The following is a 19,908-nucleotide window of genomic DNA, read 5'->3' on the forward strand; positions in this document are numbered from 1 at the left end:
CAAAAAATACCAAAAATATTTTTATTGTTTCTTGACTTCTAAGCTTCATCTCACTTCTGTTTACCATTGATTGATGTTGATTCATTTCATATTTGGTCAATGTATTTTGCTTATGTCATTTGAATTCCATTTATGTACATTTCCATTTCCTCCTCTTTTTTTTTTTTTCTTTTTGATCAATGAGTTAATGATTGGTGGTTAGCCTTGACATACGAGGGGCTTAACCTTCTTTGATTCAAGTCAAATTCATCTTGATCAAAGACCAAGTGAATTGCTTTGCATTAGAGATAGGTTGCTTCTTGATCAAGCAAAAAAACTAAATCCACACAAGATCATTCTTCTTTTCTTTTGGAATGGCAAGTTGTAGGAGCTTGGCTTACTAGTCATGGTCTCTAACTTGTGTTTGTTGCCTATAGTTTTATTGACCGACCTCAGATAGGTGTGACTACTATATTAATCCACTTACGATTGCTTAACATAGCGCTAAATTGCCTTATGACACACTAACACTAACTACTAATGACTAACTTTTAATTCAAGCATTTAATCCTTGCAATTTACTTTAATGCAATTTAATTTCTTGCACATTACTTCATTTGCCTTTGCCCTTTGCTCGCTTGAGCTCATGTTTATGTTAATGCAATTTTCCTTTTGCTCACTTGAGCATATTATTATGTATATACCATTGTGCTTGTTTTGTTTCGTTTGTGTGAACCCAATGCAAATGGAGAAAGGACTTAGATTTTAGGACCTTGCCTATGCTAATGGAGTTTGAAGAGCAACTAGGCCTCATGCCTTTAGAATGCTATAAATTGTCAAAGAGCAACTAGGCCTCATGCCTTTATAGTGCTTAATCTTGAAGATGATATTGAAAGGACCCCTAATTTCTAAACTCACTCTTGTCCATTCTTTCTATTGCATTGTGGAACTTTTTGATTTGTATGTTCTTGTATGCTAGGGATCCTAAACTTGAGCCAATTAGAAGAACCATTGTCATGGATATCCAAGATAAGAGATACAAAAGCTAATTGGGAGATTCCTAGAAGCTTGATTGATTGTTTGCTTGATTGTTTGAGTTATTTTCTTATTGCTTGCTAACTCCAAAGGAAATGGAGCAACTTGGATCATCTTTATGATCTCAAGAAGGGAACTCCAACGTGGTTTTATTTCTCTTCCCTCATCTTTGCATGTTTAGGACCTAGCCATTCTCTTCTTCTCTCCACTCTAACCCAAGCCAAACTTTTGTGCAAACATTAACATTGTTTTCAAAAATTAGAAACCTAGGCACTATGCCTTTGATTTTTTCAAACTCTTTTCATAACACTTATTTTAAATTGAATCTTAAGTCAACTTTGACCTTATTTTTGTGAATACTTTTCATTTGTAAATACAACTCACTCAATTGTTTTTGTGGTTCCAATGATCATTTGTGTTAAACCTTTTCATAAACATTAGCTATTAGGTTTGAGTTATCCTAGAGGTTGATATAATACTCACTTATATCCTTAGTGATGGACTATAAGTCTTCCATGCTTATTATAGGGTTAACCCCTCACTAGCATGTTGAAGCTCTCCTCACATGGTGGATTTGTGGTTTTAGGTTGAGTTTTCTCCCTTTGATAACAAAAGACCTTAAGGCTTTTGACCAATCAATTCACCAACTTCTTTTGAGATTTTTATCCCGAACTACGAGGTTTTAATCCTACCTTTTTAAGATGGTACATAGGCAATGGGTTCATCCATTCAAACACAAAATTGTAAATAACTTGTATATTCTTTTCTCATCTCCCTAATCATGTTTGCACAAATATTTTCACAAATACCAACCTACCTTACAACATTTGTAAAAAGGCCCCCCTTAGAGTACTAAGGATGTTTTGGGTGCTTAAAACCTTCCCATTACATAACCAACCCCTTACCCAGATCTCTGACATTTTTATTAGTTTTTGATTTGATAAAACTTCTCGGTTTTTGTTCGCTTTCTAACCTTTCCTTTGGATAAATAGAAGTGCGATGGCTACTCGAATTGTATGATTTACTTTTGATTTAGTCAATAAATCTAAAGGTAACGAATACCCCGCTACATTACCATGTCAGCAAAATTTATTGATGAACTGCCAATCATCTTTTCAAAATACAGCCCTTGCAGCGTACCCATGAAGATGTCTACCAATTCATTGTCAGATAATGTTGGATGAATCCTAGATGCCATTTCGCACCAACGTTAAGCATATTCCTTGAAGGTTTCATTAGATCTTTGCAACTGATTCTGTAATTGAAGCCTTGTCGAAGCCATGTCAAGCTTGTACTTATATTGTTTCAAGAATGCCTCAGAGAGGTCCCTCCACGACCAGATCTTTGAACATTCAAAACTCATGTACCAATCCAATGAGGCCCCAGCCAGGCTATCTTGGAAGCAATGAATCAAGGGATTTTCATTATCGATGTGTAAAGCCATCTTCCTACAGTACATGGTGAGGTGACTGCGGGGACAACTAAGGTCTTTGTATTTGGGAAGGTCATGCACCTTGAATTTCTAGGGTAGCACCACATTCGGGACCAAGCAGAGGTCTTGAGCATATATGCCAAAGGAAGAGAAACCCTCAATGGCCCTTATTCTGTCGTCGAAGAGCTGGTAATCCGCAGGTCTGGCCAAATCAACAACGGGAGGAGCGACTTGACTGGTTGGTCGAGAAGCTTCTGGAGCGATCGGTGCAGGCATGTTCGAGGTGAACCACATCTGAGGCGGGTAGGAGAAACCCGGTGGCACGGTCTGAGCAACGTTAGCAAGCTGAAGATATTGCATTCCAGACTGAGCATTAGGGCCTGAGGTGCCCCTGTCTGCACGTACTGGGATGTAGGGTATGTCATCATGGGCACGGAGGTTGCCCTAAGGTAACTAAAGGGAAAGGTCGGGACCTGACCAGTGCTCGCAGCTTGAGCGGTTAGGTTGGGAAGCTGAAAGTGGAGGCGCGAGCCTCAGTAGTCCTTTTCATCGTTGGGGAGGTCGTCAGGGACCTGACCCTGGTCGTCATCTGGATCAGCAACATCAACCGAAGTAGTTTGAGTAGCGGGGAGAGCCCACGGGAAACCAGGGTTTCCAGCAGCGGCAACGGCGAAGAGAGCCGGATGAGGGAAGAAAGCTCCCCCACTGGCGAGACTAGCGGTTAGGTGTGGGGGCATTCCCCATGGGTAGGCAGCAACAAGCCTAGCAGAGTCCATGGGGACCATGTGACGGTTCTCAGAGTTAGGCACAACAGTTTCCGCCGGAGTGTCGACGGTAGTGCCAACAGCAACATCAGGAATGGTCACCCCAGCAGCACAGGTGACGTTGGCAACAACAGAGGCAGGGTTCCTCCGAGACTGGAGGATCTCGAGAATAGTCTCCATATTCCTCATGAATAGGTTCATCTCACCTTGCACCTGGGCAAGGGATTCGCGGACGGCAATATTATCGGCTTCGTATTCAGCCATGATTCTGGACTTGTTGGAACATGTGTAGTACGGATGACGAGTCGTCGTTGTTGCTGCGGCAAAATGACGAGTGTAAGCATTTTGTTTTCTGACGGCTTTTGGCAAGTAAATGTGTGGATGCATGTATGTATGCAAAAAGATTTGATATGTGCATTCATCATTATTATTTTTTCGTAAAGGAAACAATTCCAGGGAATCCGCGAGTTTACTCATTTAACACAAGCAATTATAAAGCGAATAAAGAGAGACAGTTTATGAAGCCAATAATCGAGAAACTCTTTTATTCAATGTCGATAAAGCAGAATACAAGTACATCAAGGAAATGCTCATCGGCTACAAGAAGGTCACATTAGTCTTATCAGACCTCAATCTAATGAATTACAAGCGACTAGAAGCAATTGGATAACAACTTTTCGTAGTAAGCCTGAGATTTGGGAGACAGGCAGGCGCCCCACTTTCCCAACATTGCACTCCCTTCAGGTGGGGGTTGTGATATGGCTTGCTTGGAATGTTGTTCACAACTGTCTTCCCTCGATTGAAGGGGTCTTCAGGATGCTTGTTCAACTGCATGTTGCTGTCTTTCAAGTTCCCATGTGATTGTCCCTTCAGCCCTCGGATCTCTTCTAGTCTCTGATTCAGCTCGTACTGGTTTTGGCGAAGGGTGACTTTTAGCTGTTTGTTGTTGCTTCTCTTACCCTTCAACTCTTTCTTACAAGCTTCTAGCAGGCTTTGAAGTTTCTTCATCTGCTCCATGTGTTCTAGCTCTGCTTTACCGGCTCGGTATTGGGCTTCGGCTAACTGCTTCTTTTTGGTTGTCAGGATGGCATAAGTCTCTTTGAGGGTGTCATCCACTTTGAGTCTTTTGAAAACCTTTGTTTGTACCTCATCATCTGCTTGACGAACTCGGTCTCTCTTCTGATTCAGATTGAATTTTAAGGTTTCTTTCTCCAATGAGATCTTAGCAAGCTTAAATTTGAGATCGGCATTCTCTTTCTCTAGGGTCTTGATAACCTTCTTCAATTCATCTACTTCAGAATTTGGTTGGTTCTCTGGCTCAGGAGGTTGGAGGTTCATGGATGGTTCGGGCGGGAACGACAACAAGACCTCATTAACTCTACTCTTGACCCAACTGGTGTAAGCTTCCTTGGCGATACAGTTCTTCTTACCCATCTTTGCTCTTCCTTGAGGAAAAATCGACCCCCAAGCCTTGACAATCTTCTTGATCAACTCTGGCTCTTCGACCCCTTCGTATAAAACAAAACCCTCTACACTTTTGAGATCAGGTTTGCCCATCATAAGGTATCCAAGTTATCGCAATGCTAGCCTAGGGTTGTAGTTGATCCCTCATTTTGTACCAAGAAGAGGTACATTAGGAAAATCCCCACAATTGAGGATTAGCTTGACACCATTGTATACTCGAGAATACCAAGGAATGTCTTCGGCTTTTAAGGACATGATCCGCTGGGACCATTTCAAGTTATCTTTGTTCTCAACGAAAGGACCTTTGCTAGGTAGATGCGAAATAAACCATCTATACAGCAAAGGGGTACAACAGATGATAGTCCCTTTCTTCTTCTGGGTTCTCACATGGATGGAATAGTAAGTATCAGCAAGAAGGGTGGGAATCAGATTCTGAGTCAGGAAGATGTGAATAGCAGCTAAGTCTACGAACTCCTTCATATTCGGAAACAAGACAATCCCATAAATAAGTAAAGTTAGATGGGCGTTGAAGGTCATCCAACTTCCACCTTCAGCGAAGGTGATAACTTTGTCTACGAGAAACTTAGAGGTGAAGCCATGGATTCCACCCTTTAGTTTCAGGTTCAATTCTATTTCCTTATTTCCCATATGCAGAGCTTCAGCAAGATCTTGATATTTAGGAAGTTCCTTGGTGCGGATGTAGGGCACTTGGTTCTTAGTCATAATACCCAGAATATGAGAGTACTCTTCCAATGTCGATGTTAGCTGGTAATCTTGGAAAGTAAAGCACCTTAGTGGTGAATCGCAAAACTGCATCAAGGTGTGCACAACGATGATGTTGACCTCGATGCTCAAGATACCCAGAAGGTTACCATACGCTTCCTTGAAGGCGTCTTTGTGAGTCAGGTCTAAACGTGCCCCAAGTCCTCTCAATACAGCCAACTGAGGTTCCACAAACTTGTAATTATGGATGCTCTTTCTCTCGGGGTTCATACTTCACTTCAATTACTTGGTAAATGGAATGGACTCTTGGATTCCTGGAAAAGACATGCATATGCAAAAATTTGTCATGATGAATGATAATGTAATGATGATATGATAATAAGTCACATGGATTCGAAACTCTAGCAAGTTTTGGACAAGCTGTAAGTGTCACATGTTGCAAGCTCAAAAGTTCGACGTAACATGAGTATCAAGGTAGGTAGAGTCTATGGTTTCCTGCAATAAAAACCCATATCCCCCTCACAGATGTGGACTATGGTCCAAGGTGGTTCCTAGAAGGTCTCCCAGAGTCATCGACTCGAAAATGGAAATACCCTGCCATAGTGAATACTCACATGACAAAAGTACTTCCAAGTGAATCTAGTTTGGGTGTGGTTCTCGTGACACCCAATGCGCGAAACGCAGGTGTACACGACTATCCACGAGTCTAACCTATGTGTGTACTAAGCTCGGCTACAGAGATTTCCTCTCATGTAGTCTATCCCAACCCAACAACAATGTAACAGATGTGTCCATAATATAAAGTAAATAAGAAATACGATAAATAAAAGCGAGCACAACTATGAGTTCAACACTTAAACTAGCGAGGGAACAACCTAAACTAGGCTCGACTCCTTTTAGAGACTAGGAAATACTCCTAGTAATAAAGTACTCCCCAACCGAGTTTCCATCTGAAGCTAGCGGAAATATACCCGAATGTATCTCACGCTCGAACATACAATAAAGTCGCCATCAAACTTTATTTATCCCCAAAGGGAAGGGAAAACATCGATAAAACCCGGGGGGGAGAGATATACTGGGTAAGGAAGTCGGTTATGAAAGGGGAAGGTATTAACACCCCAAACATCCATGGTACTCCATGGGAACCGTTTGGGTTGTTCTCGCTCGAATAGGTGTTATCTAACGATTACTCGTGAAAGAATAAGGGGAAAGGAAGGGAAATAGATAGAGTGCCCAGTGAGGATTGGGGCCCTCATGCCTACGTATCCTCATAGTGCAATGAGGAATTAGGAGCTTCGTAGTTCAAGGAACTAGTGGTAGGAGGTGAAAATAAATGTGATCAAAATTATGCTCTGAACCAAAGGATAATGTTATTTGAACTCCAACAAGGGTGAAAACGTGAACCCAAGAGTAAACAGGTATGAACCGACAAGTGAGGGTGTATAACACTTGTATCACTATACTGGAACAACCGAAAAGAGAGAGGAAATAGGTGTTTGGGGTAAGGGCCAAACAACTCTTGGTTCACAAGGAGGTACAAGATGAAGCACAAAGGTATAATGTATTTGGCTCAAAGATAAAGGTATATTACGTGGAGTGAAGGAAGGTAAAATAAGAATGTATCATGGGATGAACGGAATGAAGTGACCGGAGTCATAGAATAGAAGAACTTGGTAATAAGTGACTGAATAAGTATTGTTTGAAATCGAAAGGTGAAAGTGTATTGGAATCCACAAGAGAAATGAGATTTCTACCATAGAGGGAAACAACTATGACCGCGACAGGGTGTTAGCCAAAAAAGAAGGAATTAAATGTTTGGGATAAAAGCCAAACAACTCTAGGTATGAAATGCGGACTATTCGTTAAGCGTCCTAAAAGGGTATGTATGGGATTCCAAAGAAAGTGTATTTCGATATCAAAGAGACAGATATGTCACTGGGTGAACGGTTTATGATCGAAGGTAGATAATGAAGGGTGAAAGATATGAGTGATGCCCTAAGGCGGAAGAGGAATAATTAGAAGTATGCTCGCCAAGGATTCACATCCCCGTGCCTACGTATTCTCATTGTGAAATGAGAAAATCAAAGCAATCGTAGTTCAGAATTACGATAATAGAGAGAGAGAGAGAGAGAGAGAGAGAGAGAGAGAGATATTTGTCTAAGCAGCAGGGGCTCAAAAGACAAACACTAAGTCAAGGGATAAATGCAATGTAAGGAGTAATGTATCACTTGCTGGGGAATCGACAGTTCGAGATCAAATCAGGATAGTATCTTGGATCCAAGAGAAGGATAAACTCTTAATTGAAGAGCAAAGTGACGTGTTAGCCGAAAAAGAATGAATTAAATGTTTGGGATAAGAGCCAAACAACTCTCGATTGTAGAGATGGACTGTCATCAGGACGTCCTAAAAGGATATACAAGGAGTCCAAGGAGAAATATGTTTGATCTAAAAAAGATGGTATAGGTTGCATGAATGAAGAATGATTGCTTGATAAATAGGGTAGCTCGCGAAGAAACTGGGTTCTCCTGCCTACGTATCCTTATAGTGCAATAAGGAAATTAGAGCTTTCGTAGTTCAGCCCACTAGGGCTGAAGAGAAATTGGTTGGAGGCGAGAAGAAATGGATGATTGAGATTGAAATGATTTGAATGGAATGGAAAGACTTGATAGTTACTGGATGAAATCACATTAACTCTCAAGTGGAAGGAGAAGAGTCTTTGTAGTTGTCTCTTGCAATGATGAAGACCTTATCAATCGTTTGATTCGAATTTCACTAAAGTCTATGAATGGTGGTGATTACGATTAGCGTTGGATCATACATCCCATACCCAAAGATACTCACAATGGGGGTAGGAATACTCCAGTCTCACTCCTTCTCCATTACTTAAGGCTCGTATCGTACAACTTGATTCATGATTAATAAGTTGTTGATTGTTGTCCTTACTTTTTGTTGTTTTTGCTTTATGAAGATTGACTCGTTAATCATATGGTTAGAATTGTGTTAAAGTCTATGAATATAGGTGAATACAATAAGCGTTAGGTCATACGTCCCATATCCAAAGATACTCAGAATGGGGGTAGGAATACTCCAGTCTCACTCCTTCTCTATTGCTTAAGGCTTGTGTCGCACCCTTCTAACTTTGATTTAACAAATGTTGAAGATGCCACCTTTGATGTGCTTGAATAATCCGCTGCTTGGTATGACTGAGGATGCCTTGATTGAAGATCTTGTCTTGAGGCCTTGGGCTTCACAGCTTGGAAGAAAAGTCTTATTAAGTGACCAAGTGTCTTTTGGTCACTCAATTTAGACAGTAGGATTATACAAGTTCAAAGGATTTAATTAATCAAAATTGATTTTGATCAATTTAATCATGGGTTTTATTTTGATTTTAGGGAACTATGTTAGGATCTAATCAAAGTTAGTAATTGTTAGAAACTATCCTAAGTGATCATGCATTAGAAATTGATTGAAAAATCTAAGTTAGAAGTTAGAAGTCCTAAGGGAGCATGTCAAAATATTGATTAAAAGGCCTATGTTAAGTCCTACAATTATTAAGAAATGATTGAAATCTAATCCTAAGGGGAGCATGCAATTCTAACATCAAAATACCAAAATGAGCCTAAAAGGGTAAAATGGTCAATTGCAAAATATATCAAATTCTAACCATGGTTCAAAGTTTATTAAATCCTAAAGATTGAAATCTAATCCTAATGTTGAAAATGAGATGATTCTAAATTCAATCAAAGACCAATTAAAATCTAATCAAGGTACTAATTAAAATTCTAATAAAAAGTCCTAATTAAAATTCTAATAAAACCCTAATTAAAAGCTAAAATCCTAAAAATCAAGATTTTATTCCTAATTGTCAAAAATTAACTAATTAATCTAATATTATCCTAATTAACCTAATTACATTGCAAAAAATCAATTAAGAAAATAAAAGAAAAAAGCAATTAAAATGGAAGTGTAAAACAAGATTTGGTTAATGGGCTGCACGATGAGCCCAAAGTAGTTTTTTTTGTGCAGGAAGCGAAAGACAAAAAAAAAGTGGTGTGTGAAGTAAAATGAACTTTGCTGCGTTTGAGCCCATTCAATACTTCCAGCGCTCAGGGGGGTGCGCACTAGAAATACGTGGTGAATCAGCAAAATGCTAATGGGCTTGGTTATGCCCAAATCTATTTCTTTCCAAAGTCATTAGGGGGTGCATTGGTGATGTGTGTGGTGTGAAAGGGAAATCAGTGGGCCTGATTGAACTAAGCTCAAACCTCACAGCTCTGTTGACTTGTCCAAGTCAATAGAGTTCAAATGAATCCTAAAGTGCGCGCAGTCTCACCTCTCCGTTCCCTGTGGTTCACGGTGCTGGCGTCCGTCGTTAGCGCCGGTAGTGGCTTACACCTAAACACCACCACCATTGGATGCGTGATATCAAGTTGAGCATGAATATGACAATGAAATTACGAAACAACTCTTGTACCGGTTGAATCGAATCGCTGAATAGAAGAACCCTAACGGTTTACAAGTCAAATTAAATGGAGTTCGGTGGAGATCAATCCCTAATACTATGGGGGTTCCACTCCCTACCTTAGGTGCTACATCTTGGTGAGCTCAGAACAAGAAAACGATACTGAATGATAAATGACATACCAGAGAAGATGATCGAAGAATCCACCGGTAAGCTTTCTGACCTTGATTCTTTCTTCTTCTTTTTCTTTTCGTCTCTTTCTTCTTCTTCTGAACTGGATCGATGCAGAGTAAGAGTGTGGTGGTTTAGCTCAAGCGAAATTGAAGCTTCAATGGCTTCTATGAGAGAGACATAGAGCTATGGTGAGGGTGAGGGAAGAGATTGCAAGAGAATTCGCATAGATTCACACCGAGTTCCAAAGTTTTGAAAATGAGAGAGGTGAATTATTTAAATAGAGTTTAGGTTTGGAGTTAGGTTAGGCTTGGAATGAGGTTTTGATTCAGTTAGGTTTAGGTTGGGAGTTAGTTAACCTTGGCTCACTGAGTTTGAATTGAACTCAGTTAGTTATACATGACTTAGTTAGTTAAGTTGGCTTTAGTTGGTTAATGAATGAAGTGAATTTTGACTGGATATTGTAGGTTAGAAGGAGATTGAGATTAAGCTGAAGTGGTTTTTTAAGGACCTGCTGTCCAAGTTACAAGTTAATTCAAAGTGACTCTGGTTTGGGTTGAAATTATGAATGGCTTTGGTATGTGGAAATAATTGAGTATGCTAGTTGTGAATTGAACTGTTAAAGTTAACTATCGTTATTTAGTGGGTTATTTCCATTGTTGTTCTGAAGGGTAGTTATGAGATAGGTGTAGCAGCCTGTTAAGGGACCTGTTAAAAGTCATAAGCTATACACCTGCTATATGAATGTGTAGTCGGTTTTGAATTGGTGACTTGTGTAAGTTTCTGTTTGAATGTTGCTAAGTACATGAATTTATGTTTGTTAGACATGTATGCTTATGATGTGTTTTGAAATGGCCCGTTGTAGGGTCGATCAGCTATGGGCTTGCTTCATTCCGTCACGAACCAAACGGATAGAGTTACCGTTGTAGGCTTCAAGTTAACATAATAACCTTTCCAAAATTTCCACATAACAGTCTGTTTTGCATAATTTCCACACAATAGTTTTTTGCAACAGGTTTGTAGTTTGTCATGGAGTGCAAATAAGCTAACATTGTTATTTAGTACATTATACTGGCTTATTATGAACTTACACAGTGAATGAAATTGTGTATTGCAGTGCAGTTAAAATGCCCAGCCGGCTTCGAAATGCCGTGTTGCCAAGTTCCGAAAGATATTCCACTGCTACGAACTAACCATTAGCCAAGGTCTTAAGTTAAGTTTTGGGTAAGCACCGTTGGAAAAGTCTGAAAGTTGTTATATGTTGTAAGTTGTGACTTATGCCAATAAGATTAGTTAATGGTCCTATTGCCATCCTGCCTAACTCCCTGTTGTTATTATCTATAACTTCTTGCTTTATTTGTGTGTGTACATAGACCCATGGCTATCCTATTTGAACTGGTTGGTAATTATTGATGGCAGCACAATTATGTTAAGTCTGACTTAAGGCTTCTATTTGTATGTTGAATTTGGCTTGGTGTTTGAATGGATTTCCAGGTGCAGGTTGATGGATATTTGATGTTGATGTGGTTTGTGGTGCTTTGCTAGGCCTACTATGGTACTGGTTTGAGTTAATCGGGTTGTGGTTCGAAGCAATTCGGCTAATGTTTCCTTTAGTCACAAAGTTACAAGGTGGTATTCCCGATTCGATTAGGAATGAGTTTTTCTTGCAGTAGTCTGATTTGCAAGAAACATAATGACTACAAAGCCAAGCAGAACTATTAGGCTGCGTAACACCCGTTCCATTGATGACAGTGCACCTTGAAAGGTAAGCAAAACATGGCCTGTATTGTAAAATGTGTTTGCATATATGGTCATCAGCATATCATTTACTAAATGAAGGCCACTGAAGACACATAAGATGGCCAAAAAAGTGATTATGATACAATGCATCCTTAGAAATGTTTTACGGTCCCTGATGTCGCTATGCAATGGAGGAATGAAGGTAAAAGTTGTGAGGCACAAGAGTTGCTCCAAGAAGACCCATAAGCATAAATGCAGTCCCCCCACTCAACTTTATTATTATTCCTTTCACAGAAAGTGGAACTTCTGATTGATTGATGAGTAGTCCAAGTATAAAAGATAATAATACAAAGCCTGCGACAAACTCTCCTTGGTATTTTGTCTTCTCAATGTCAAGGAGAAGTATATTAAAAATAGCACCAGTGGTAGTTAAAAAGATACAGGTGAACAAGTGCCACCCAAAAATAAGATTTAATCCTTGTGCTATGCCCAAGACCATGTTAAGATCTAGCACAATCACTGAAAGTTCAGTTTGAATTCCAAGGAAAAGGCATGTCCATGTATCATACCCGTCACTGCAAATCTGAGCCAGATCTCTTCCAGTGATTACAACAACCCGGGAAGATAAGTACTGACAGACGATAGCTGCAAAATTGAAAACAAGCGTGAAAGCCATCAGATCAGAACCGAGCCTTGCACCGCCTTCAATACTTGCCTGCTGAAATGGATTCGAACTGTTAAGTTATGTTGGTGCTGGATTTGGATGTTAGGAATTTTGATTATAGTTGTAACAATTTTTTCATTCTGCTTGTGTTGACTTTGTATTTGATGGCTTGCAGAATCATAAAATGAAGAACATGTTTGAGAATTGTGGGTTTTTTTTTTGTTTGTTTTGGTGACTTTGCTGTAGCCTTTATGAGCCTTTCTCATAATCATAAGTTCAAGGCCAAATGCATATGCTAGTATGTCCAAATGGCTATGTAGGTGTCATGTTTGATCACTTGATTGTGGTATTTGATTATGGGTGAATGCAGGACCATGTCTATCAAGGTAGAGTTATGATTGGCAAGGCAAAATGACTAAGTCATGGCATGGTAAGTGTGATTTTGAAAATGGGTCAAGTTACTTGAAAATGAAGAAACCAAGCAAAGAATATCAAATCAATACCTTTGGATGATGTGTGGAGGCCAAGTGTGTTACATTAGGTTTGAGAGGGTCAAAAATGGGAAGGTTGACTTTGGTCAAAGTTGATAAAAAAAGTCAATTGTTGACCAAAGTCAACAATCAATCAAAATTCACTTTTCCTTGTATTTTTCTTGTAAAAGGACATTGAATTGATGATTATGGATGTTTTTAGGGTTTAGGGATTTTGGGTTGACTTTGGTCAAAGTTGACCAAAAAGTCAACTGTTGACAAAAGTCAACAAATTGGTCAAAATGTCAAACTCTGTATTTTCTTGTGTAGAATCATATATAATGGTTTAAAATGACATGGAATGGATTGAAATGGTTTGAAAAGTGGTTGAAATTGGTTATACAATTGATTCATTTGTGACTTGAATGTTTGACTTTTAATTGATATCTGAAAGTCGCATTCAACCAGTGTTATAAAAGCCACATGGGGCTCGAAAAATTCAGGGCCTTGGAAATAGAATGAAGGTATTTTAATTTAAGGGTTGCGAGCCCCGAAGATTGGTACAAGGAAGCCAGTAAAAGCTTACCCAAAAAGATCTGTCGACCCTCATGGTTTTGGATCGCTAGATCGATGTAACTTTTGGCTATCTGTAAAAAGCCAGGACATAACACGTAATATGAGAGCCATAGTGTTAGAAAAGCGATATGCTCGTCGTTAGAAAATTCGACATAATCCTTGTCATGATGATCCTCATTATAGTTTTGGAGACTAGCGCGACCAAACGAAAAAGTGGTCTATGTTGGAAGTATGGGGTCGAAAGTGTTGCCCAATGGTGATAGACTTGTAATGGTCGCCATGTCGAAGAGCGTCGGTGTCAACATGCCACATGGAAGCTGGAAAGTGTTGATCGAACCTTCCTATAAATACATAGAGGCCAACATCATACAAGGATTGATTCGATGAACATACTTGAAGATATGAATAACGTTGAAGATTCCTGCACTTCTCCACTGATCTTGGCATTTTCTTTGGACTTTGTTGAGCCGAGCTAAATATTCTTTGTTGCCTGGGGTAGGCATCAATCTGAAGACCCTTTCCTTTAGATCCATGAATCTGACGTTGATAGTTCCATCTTTATTGAAAGCTGAAGATCTTTGAACTGCTTTTGGTGTAGATTTTGAGTTTGGGAGAGGTCCATGAAATGCGACTAGTTTTTTGTCAATGACAAAGCGAATGAGCATCTGGTGTTGCCAGTTTTTTATCACTGCTTCATCAGCAGAAATAGGTTAAGGAATACGCTTCGTGTTTTCCATTGCATTAAGTTGAAATGCAATGGGGTTGCCGCCAATGTTGAAGGAGATATCACCTTTGGTACGAATGGAGGAAGCCATTGTTAGGAACTTTAAAGAAAATTTGTTAAAACCAGGATTGTTGTGAAAGCTGCAGAAGAGATACACAAATGAAAAAGCAGGAAGAAAAATTTGAGGGTAAAACGTGGCTATTTATAGGCAAACCAAGGGATAGTCAAGCGTTGGTCAACTAACAATTGTTCAACTAGGAGGTAATGGGAGAGTTGGTAGCTTTAGTTGACATCCTAAGACATAGATAGTAGATAGTTATGATGATAGTTTGTTTGGGAAATCACAGCACAGGAAAGTCATCATTGCATACAAAAACATCATTAATGATTAGATGGCTAGCCGAAATTTGGAAAGTCAAAAGTCAGGTTTCTCGGTCGAAGAGCTCAAGTCGAAACCAGCCTTTTCGGAAGGACATTTGTTAGTTGGCAAATTTCGACCCAAAAGTTACAAAGCCAGGTTGACCAAGGGACAATCAGAAGCTGGATCAGCCAAGGGAAAAAACCCAGAATGTTGGGTCGACGAAAGAAGAATCTTGTCGAAGTCGAAGGTCAGTTTACCATGGTGGGGATTAATCGTGGGAAGCAGAACATGGGTAGTTACCAATAACGTGGGTGGTATGCTCCGACACGTGGCACTTCATGAATGGGTCATAACCTATTTTCAGTTATTTTTTACTACTACTTAAGCAGATGTAATTTTCATGTCAAGGGGAGTATTTTTAGCATTGTAATATGAACGCACTTGAAGTATCAAGCGTTTGAGAGAAAAAATTCACCTTTTTACAAAATGTACTTTTGCTTCCACCTTTATCTTCAAGTCATTTAACTTATCAAATTACTTTTATTTTGCTCCATTCATTTACATCAGTATTTTATCTTTTATTTCACCTTACTTTATTGTATTTCTAGTTTGCAAAGCATCTCACTTACTACCCATAATATTTCAAATACTTTATCAACTAAACAATCATATACTTAACACATATAAGTCTAGGACTTTGTAGCCGGTCCTGCAAGTAAACCTTTATAGGAAGACTAGAGATTATCGCGAGAAACAGATGAATGTCATGTGTTTTTTGGGTGCCCGATAACCAGTCAGTGATGGAATGATGCAAGTTTGAACCACATTATTTCTCATAGATTACATACTTTTAATAATTCAAAGTCCCTTATCCTCGACATCTATAGCAAGGAAGATAAACGTGTAGCAGGGAGAGTTGTTGTTATGATATGTGTTATTTGGAACAATAGGAATAACTGGATTTGGAACAATGGAATGGAGGACGCGAACAAGTTAGGCATACAAGCGTTTCATGTCAGGCAAGATTGGTTTCAAACTCAAAAACCATATTCTTCTTATAATGATCCCATTGATCATTTGATCGTTTGGCATCCACCTAGGGTCGGTCCCGACTTTTTAGAGGCCCTGGGAAAATAATAAAAATGGATCCCTAATAAAAAAAATACAATTTTTTACAAGAACAACCTTGTATTCGTCAAATGAAAATATGTTACTGAACTCACTTCTATACCAAATCCTTGTATTCGTCAGCGTTGAAATTAGCTATAAGTACTTCCTCCTCCAACCTGAATACTACGAAAACCTCTTCTAAGTCTAGATAAATAGTATAAACAATATTAGAATCAACCTTGATATAGTTAATAATAAGTAAAAATTACCAAATTAAGATTATATGCTAGCTATGGTGGAAGCCTTAGACAAGAGATTATCCTTACATAAGTAAGAGCCTTACAATAATCAATTTGTAAAGAAAATAAGATTCAGAAACATTGAAATTTAAAAAAAATTATCATATCATATATTTATAGAAGATTGTGTTAATATATTCATACCATGGTGCATAGAACTCCATTGGAACATATCTTATTTCATCTAAGACAACCTTATCAAAGTTATTAGGGAAAAAACTACCACACTAGATGGAAGCGAAAATATCTTCACGTTGGTGCCTAGATTAACAATATATTTTATACTAATGATAACATATCAAATATCGACGCTAACAGAACGAAGTTTAAAAATATTCAAAATGATATGAAGAACATAATAGATGACTAACTACCAAGGAAATATATAGTATAATAGTGACAATCTATAAGACATAAATAAACTTGAAAAATAACATGATGTGGTTAGATTATACTATTAAGTATTCATAACATCACTCAAAATTGTAAAAGTAAATAATTGACGAAAATATGTATGAAATGATAAAATTAGCAAAGAAAGAACGGTCTTATGTTAAAGATTCTTGAAAAAACATACAAGAACATACAAAGTTTTGTTCAAACTATAAAAAAACATTTCATACAACTTAAAATTTCTAATAAATTAAAAAGAGTCATCCTCCAAATATTTTTTGAAACAAATTCATCAACTAAGTCTTTATATTTTCGTGTCTCTAAAAGATCATTAAACAATGAATGAAAAAAAATTGAAATTAAAAATGAAAGAAAAATATGAAATTAACAATTACAAAATAAAAATAATCAAAAAACTATACAATAATAATTAAAAAAGTATAACAAGGAGGATTGAACCCCCGACCTTTACCACCATGTTTAAAAATAAATTTTTGACTACTTGGCAAATGATAAATTCAAATTTATTTTCTATTTTATAATTTATTTAATATAATATTAAATATATAATTTACCTTTTTAAAAATAAAATGAGGCCCATTAATTTGGAGGCCCTGGACTAAGGGCCATCTTACCCTTACTCAAGACCGACCCTGCATCCATCGAGTGCAAAGTGAGTGAAATGTCATGTTGATGTAAGGTTTAATAACTAACAACGAACACCTAATTAAGAGTGGTGCTTAAGAGATAATAATGGAAGATTCATCAAGGCTGGAATAGTTTGGGATTTTGGTCTCTTATCCATAATAGAGGCAAAAACACTTACCTTAAAAGAAGTGGCGTAGGCAACCATCCATATGCAACTGAATCATGTTATTTTTTATAGTGACTCTCAATTGGTGGTGCAAGCGTTACACACTAACTAAGGTGGTTAATTCTGAATCTAGTTTAATTATCTCCCGTATTAAGAACTTTCTAGTTTCTCATTCCAACTTTAAGGTGAAGTTTGTAAAGCGCTAAACGAATTCAGTTGCTCACATGTTAGTTAAAGCTGCCAATTTTTGGACTAGGCGCAATGTTTTTCACTTGATGTATCCTTGTATTAAATATCTTTTGATTAATGATATGAATTGAATTTTCTCGTGTCAAAAATAAAAATAGAAAATATGAGAATCAAAACTCACCGATAAAAAACAACTGTTAATTTTTTTTACGCTTCAACCGTATAATGCCATCAATATAAGTCTTGAAAACACATCATAAAATTTTAGCTGATAAATAATTTATATGATATAAATTTTTAATCTAACTATAATTTTTTACAAAATTTATATTTATTAACATGTTATTAAGCATTCAAATATATATTTTTTTAAACAATGCATTGAAATATTGTTAAGACATTATATTCGTGTTATTTAATTCCATACAAACATTGATATCTTTTAAAAGTTTTTAGAAAGAAATATATTAAATTGTTTTAAAAATTACATATTTTGACTGTTTGGCAAATGATAAATTCAAATTTATTTTCTATTTTATAATTTATTTAATATAATATTAAATATATAATTGATCTTTTTTTTAAACAAAATGAGACCCATTAATTTGGAGGTCCTGGACTAAGGGCCATCTTGCCCTTACTCAAGACCGACTCTGCATCCATCGAGTGCAGAATGAGTGAAATGCCATATTGATGTAGGGTTTAATAACTAATAGCGAACACCTAATTAAGAGTGGTGCTTAAGAGATAATAATGGAAGATTCATCATCGCTCGAATAGTTTGGGATTTTGGTCTCTTATCCATAATAGAGGCAAAAGCACTTCCCTTAAAAGAAGTGGTGTAGGCAGCCATCCATATACAACTGAATCATGTTATTTTTTAGAATGACTCTCAATTGGTGGTGCAAGCGTTACACATTAACTAAGGTGGTTAATTCTGAATCTCGTTTAATTATCTCCTGTATTAAGAACTTTCTAGTTTCTCATTCCAACTTTGAGGTGAAGTTTGTAAAGCACCAAGCGAATTCAGTTGCTCACATGTTAGTTAAAGCTGCCAATTTTTGTACTAGGCGCAATATTTTTCATTTGTTGTATCTATGAATTGAATATCTTTTGATTAATGATATGAATTGAATTTGCTCGTGTCAAAAATAAAAACAGAAAATATGATAATCAAAACTCACCGATAAAAAATAACTGTTAATTTTTTTTACGCTTCAACCCTATAATGCCATCAATATAAGTCTTAAAAACACATCATAAAATTTTAACTAATAAATAATTTATACGATATAAATTTTTAATCTAACTATAATTTTTTACAAAATTTATATATATTTTTAAACAATACATTGAAATATTGTTAAAACATTACATTCGTGTTATTTAATGCCATATAAACATTGATATATTTTAAAAGTTTTTAGAAAGAAATATATTAAATTGTTTTGAAAATTACATATTTTCCCACAAAAATTAATTAAAATTTCAAAAACTTCCATTGCCGAGACTTGAACCCTATAATGCCATCAATATAAGTCTTGAAAACACATCATAAAATTTTAGCTAATAAATAATTTATACTCCCTCCGGTCTCATATGTAAGAAAAAAAAAATTGGAGTCTCAAATATAAGCAAAAATTAATTACAATGGTTACAATTAAATATACCATTCCAATTTTACCCTCAAATTTAGTTTTTCAATATTCATGTTTATTCCTATAATAACTCCACTTTTTACACTTCCAAAAGAGCATTTATTCTGAAACGTTGCATTTGTTATCATTGGCTTTTGAAAAGTCATATCCTATTATAAATGGTGCAGTATCATCTTGTACAAAACTCCATGAGTCTTGTTCTTTTTTTTTTTATACTCTAAAAATGGCAAACCCACATCATTTAGCTAATGAGTTTCCATCTTTTGATTTAGGTATCGAAGACAATAAAGTTCCTCAAACAATTCAAACTCCAACAAATGAAAGTGCAGAAAATATCACTCCAAAGAATGAAAGTGAAAATGCTCTAACTCCAACAAATGAAAACACCATTGTTGAATACTTAGATATGGATGAGTTTGATCTGAACAAATTACCAGAAAATATTAATACTTAGATATTAATAAAAATTGACTAACCATTAAATGGTTATAATAAAAATATTAATTTATTTCTAAATTAATAAATAAGGGTAAATATGAAAAAAATGTATATTTTCCATTACTTAAATGAATATATAGTCACTTTCTTAAAGGGTGAGTTTTTTTTTTTTTTGCTTACATATGAGACCGGAGGGAGTACGATATAAACTTTTAATCTAACTATAAATTTTTACAAAATTTATATTTATTAACATGTTATTAAGCATTCGAATATATATATTTTTAAACAATGCATTGAAATATTGTTAAAACATTATATTCGTGTTATTTAATACCATACAAACATTGATATCTTTTAAAAGTTTTTAGAAAGAAATATATTAAATTGTTTTAAAAATTACATATTTTTGACCGCTTGGCAAATGATAAGTTCAAAGTTA

At 36.6% G+C, this 19,908-nt stretch overlaps 1 protein-coding gene and 1 long non-coding RNA gene across 2 annotated transcripts; one reads left to right on the forward strand and one right to left on the reverse strand.

The window, feature by feature from the left end:
- Positions 1-4,818: 4,818 nt before the first annotated feature.
- LOC127137284 (uncharacterized) lies at positions 4,819-5,667 on the reverse strand. Its single transcript, XM_051063754.1, has one exon. The coding sequence runs from the start codon at positions 5,665-5,667 to the stop codon at positions 4,819-4,821; it is 849 nt and encodes a 282-aa protein (XP_050919711.1).
- A 4,000-nt stretch (positions 5,668-9,667) lies between these two features.
- LOC127075316 (uncharacterized) lies at positions 9,668-12,638 on the forward strand. The gene is made up of 4 exons (XR_007786375.1): positions 9,668-10,068; positions 10,896-11,045; positions 11,148-11,254; positions 11,525-12,638. It is a non-coding gene; the product is annotated as an uncharacterized LOC127075316 (long non-coding RNA).
- The last annotated feature ends 7,270 nt before the right edge of the window (positions 12,639-19,908 follow it).

Source organism: Lathyrus oleraceus, chromosome 4 (assembly GCF_024323335.1).
Source record: "Lathyrus oleraceus cultivar Zhongwan6 chromosome 4, CAAS_Psat_ZW6_1.0, whole genome shotgun sequence".
In the NCBI taxonomy this organism is placed as follows: Eukaryota; Viridiplantae; Streptophyta; class Magnoliopsida; order Fabales; family Fabaceae; genus Lathyrus; species Lathyrus oleraceus.

What these genes read in the sequence shown, in the direction of transcription:
- LOC127137284 (XM_051063754.1), bottom strand. Translation starts at nt 5,667, where the DNA reads ATGAACCCCGAGAGAAAGAGCATCCATAATTACAAGTTTGTGGAACCT.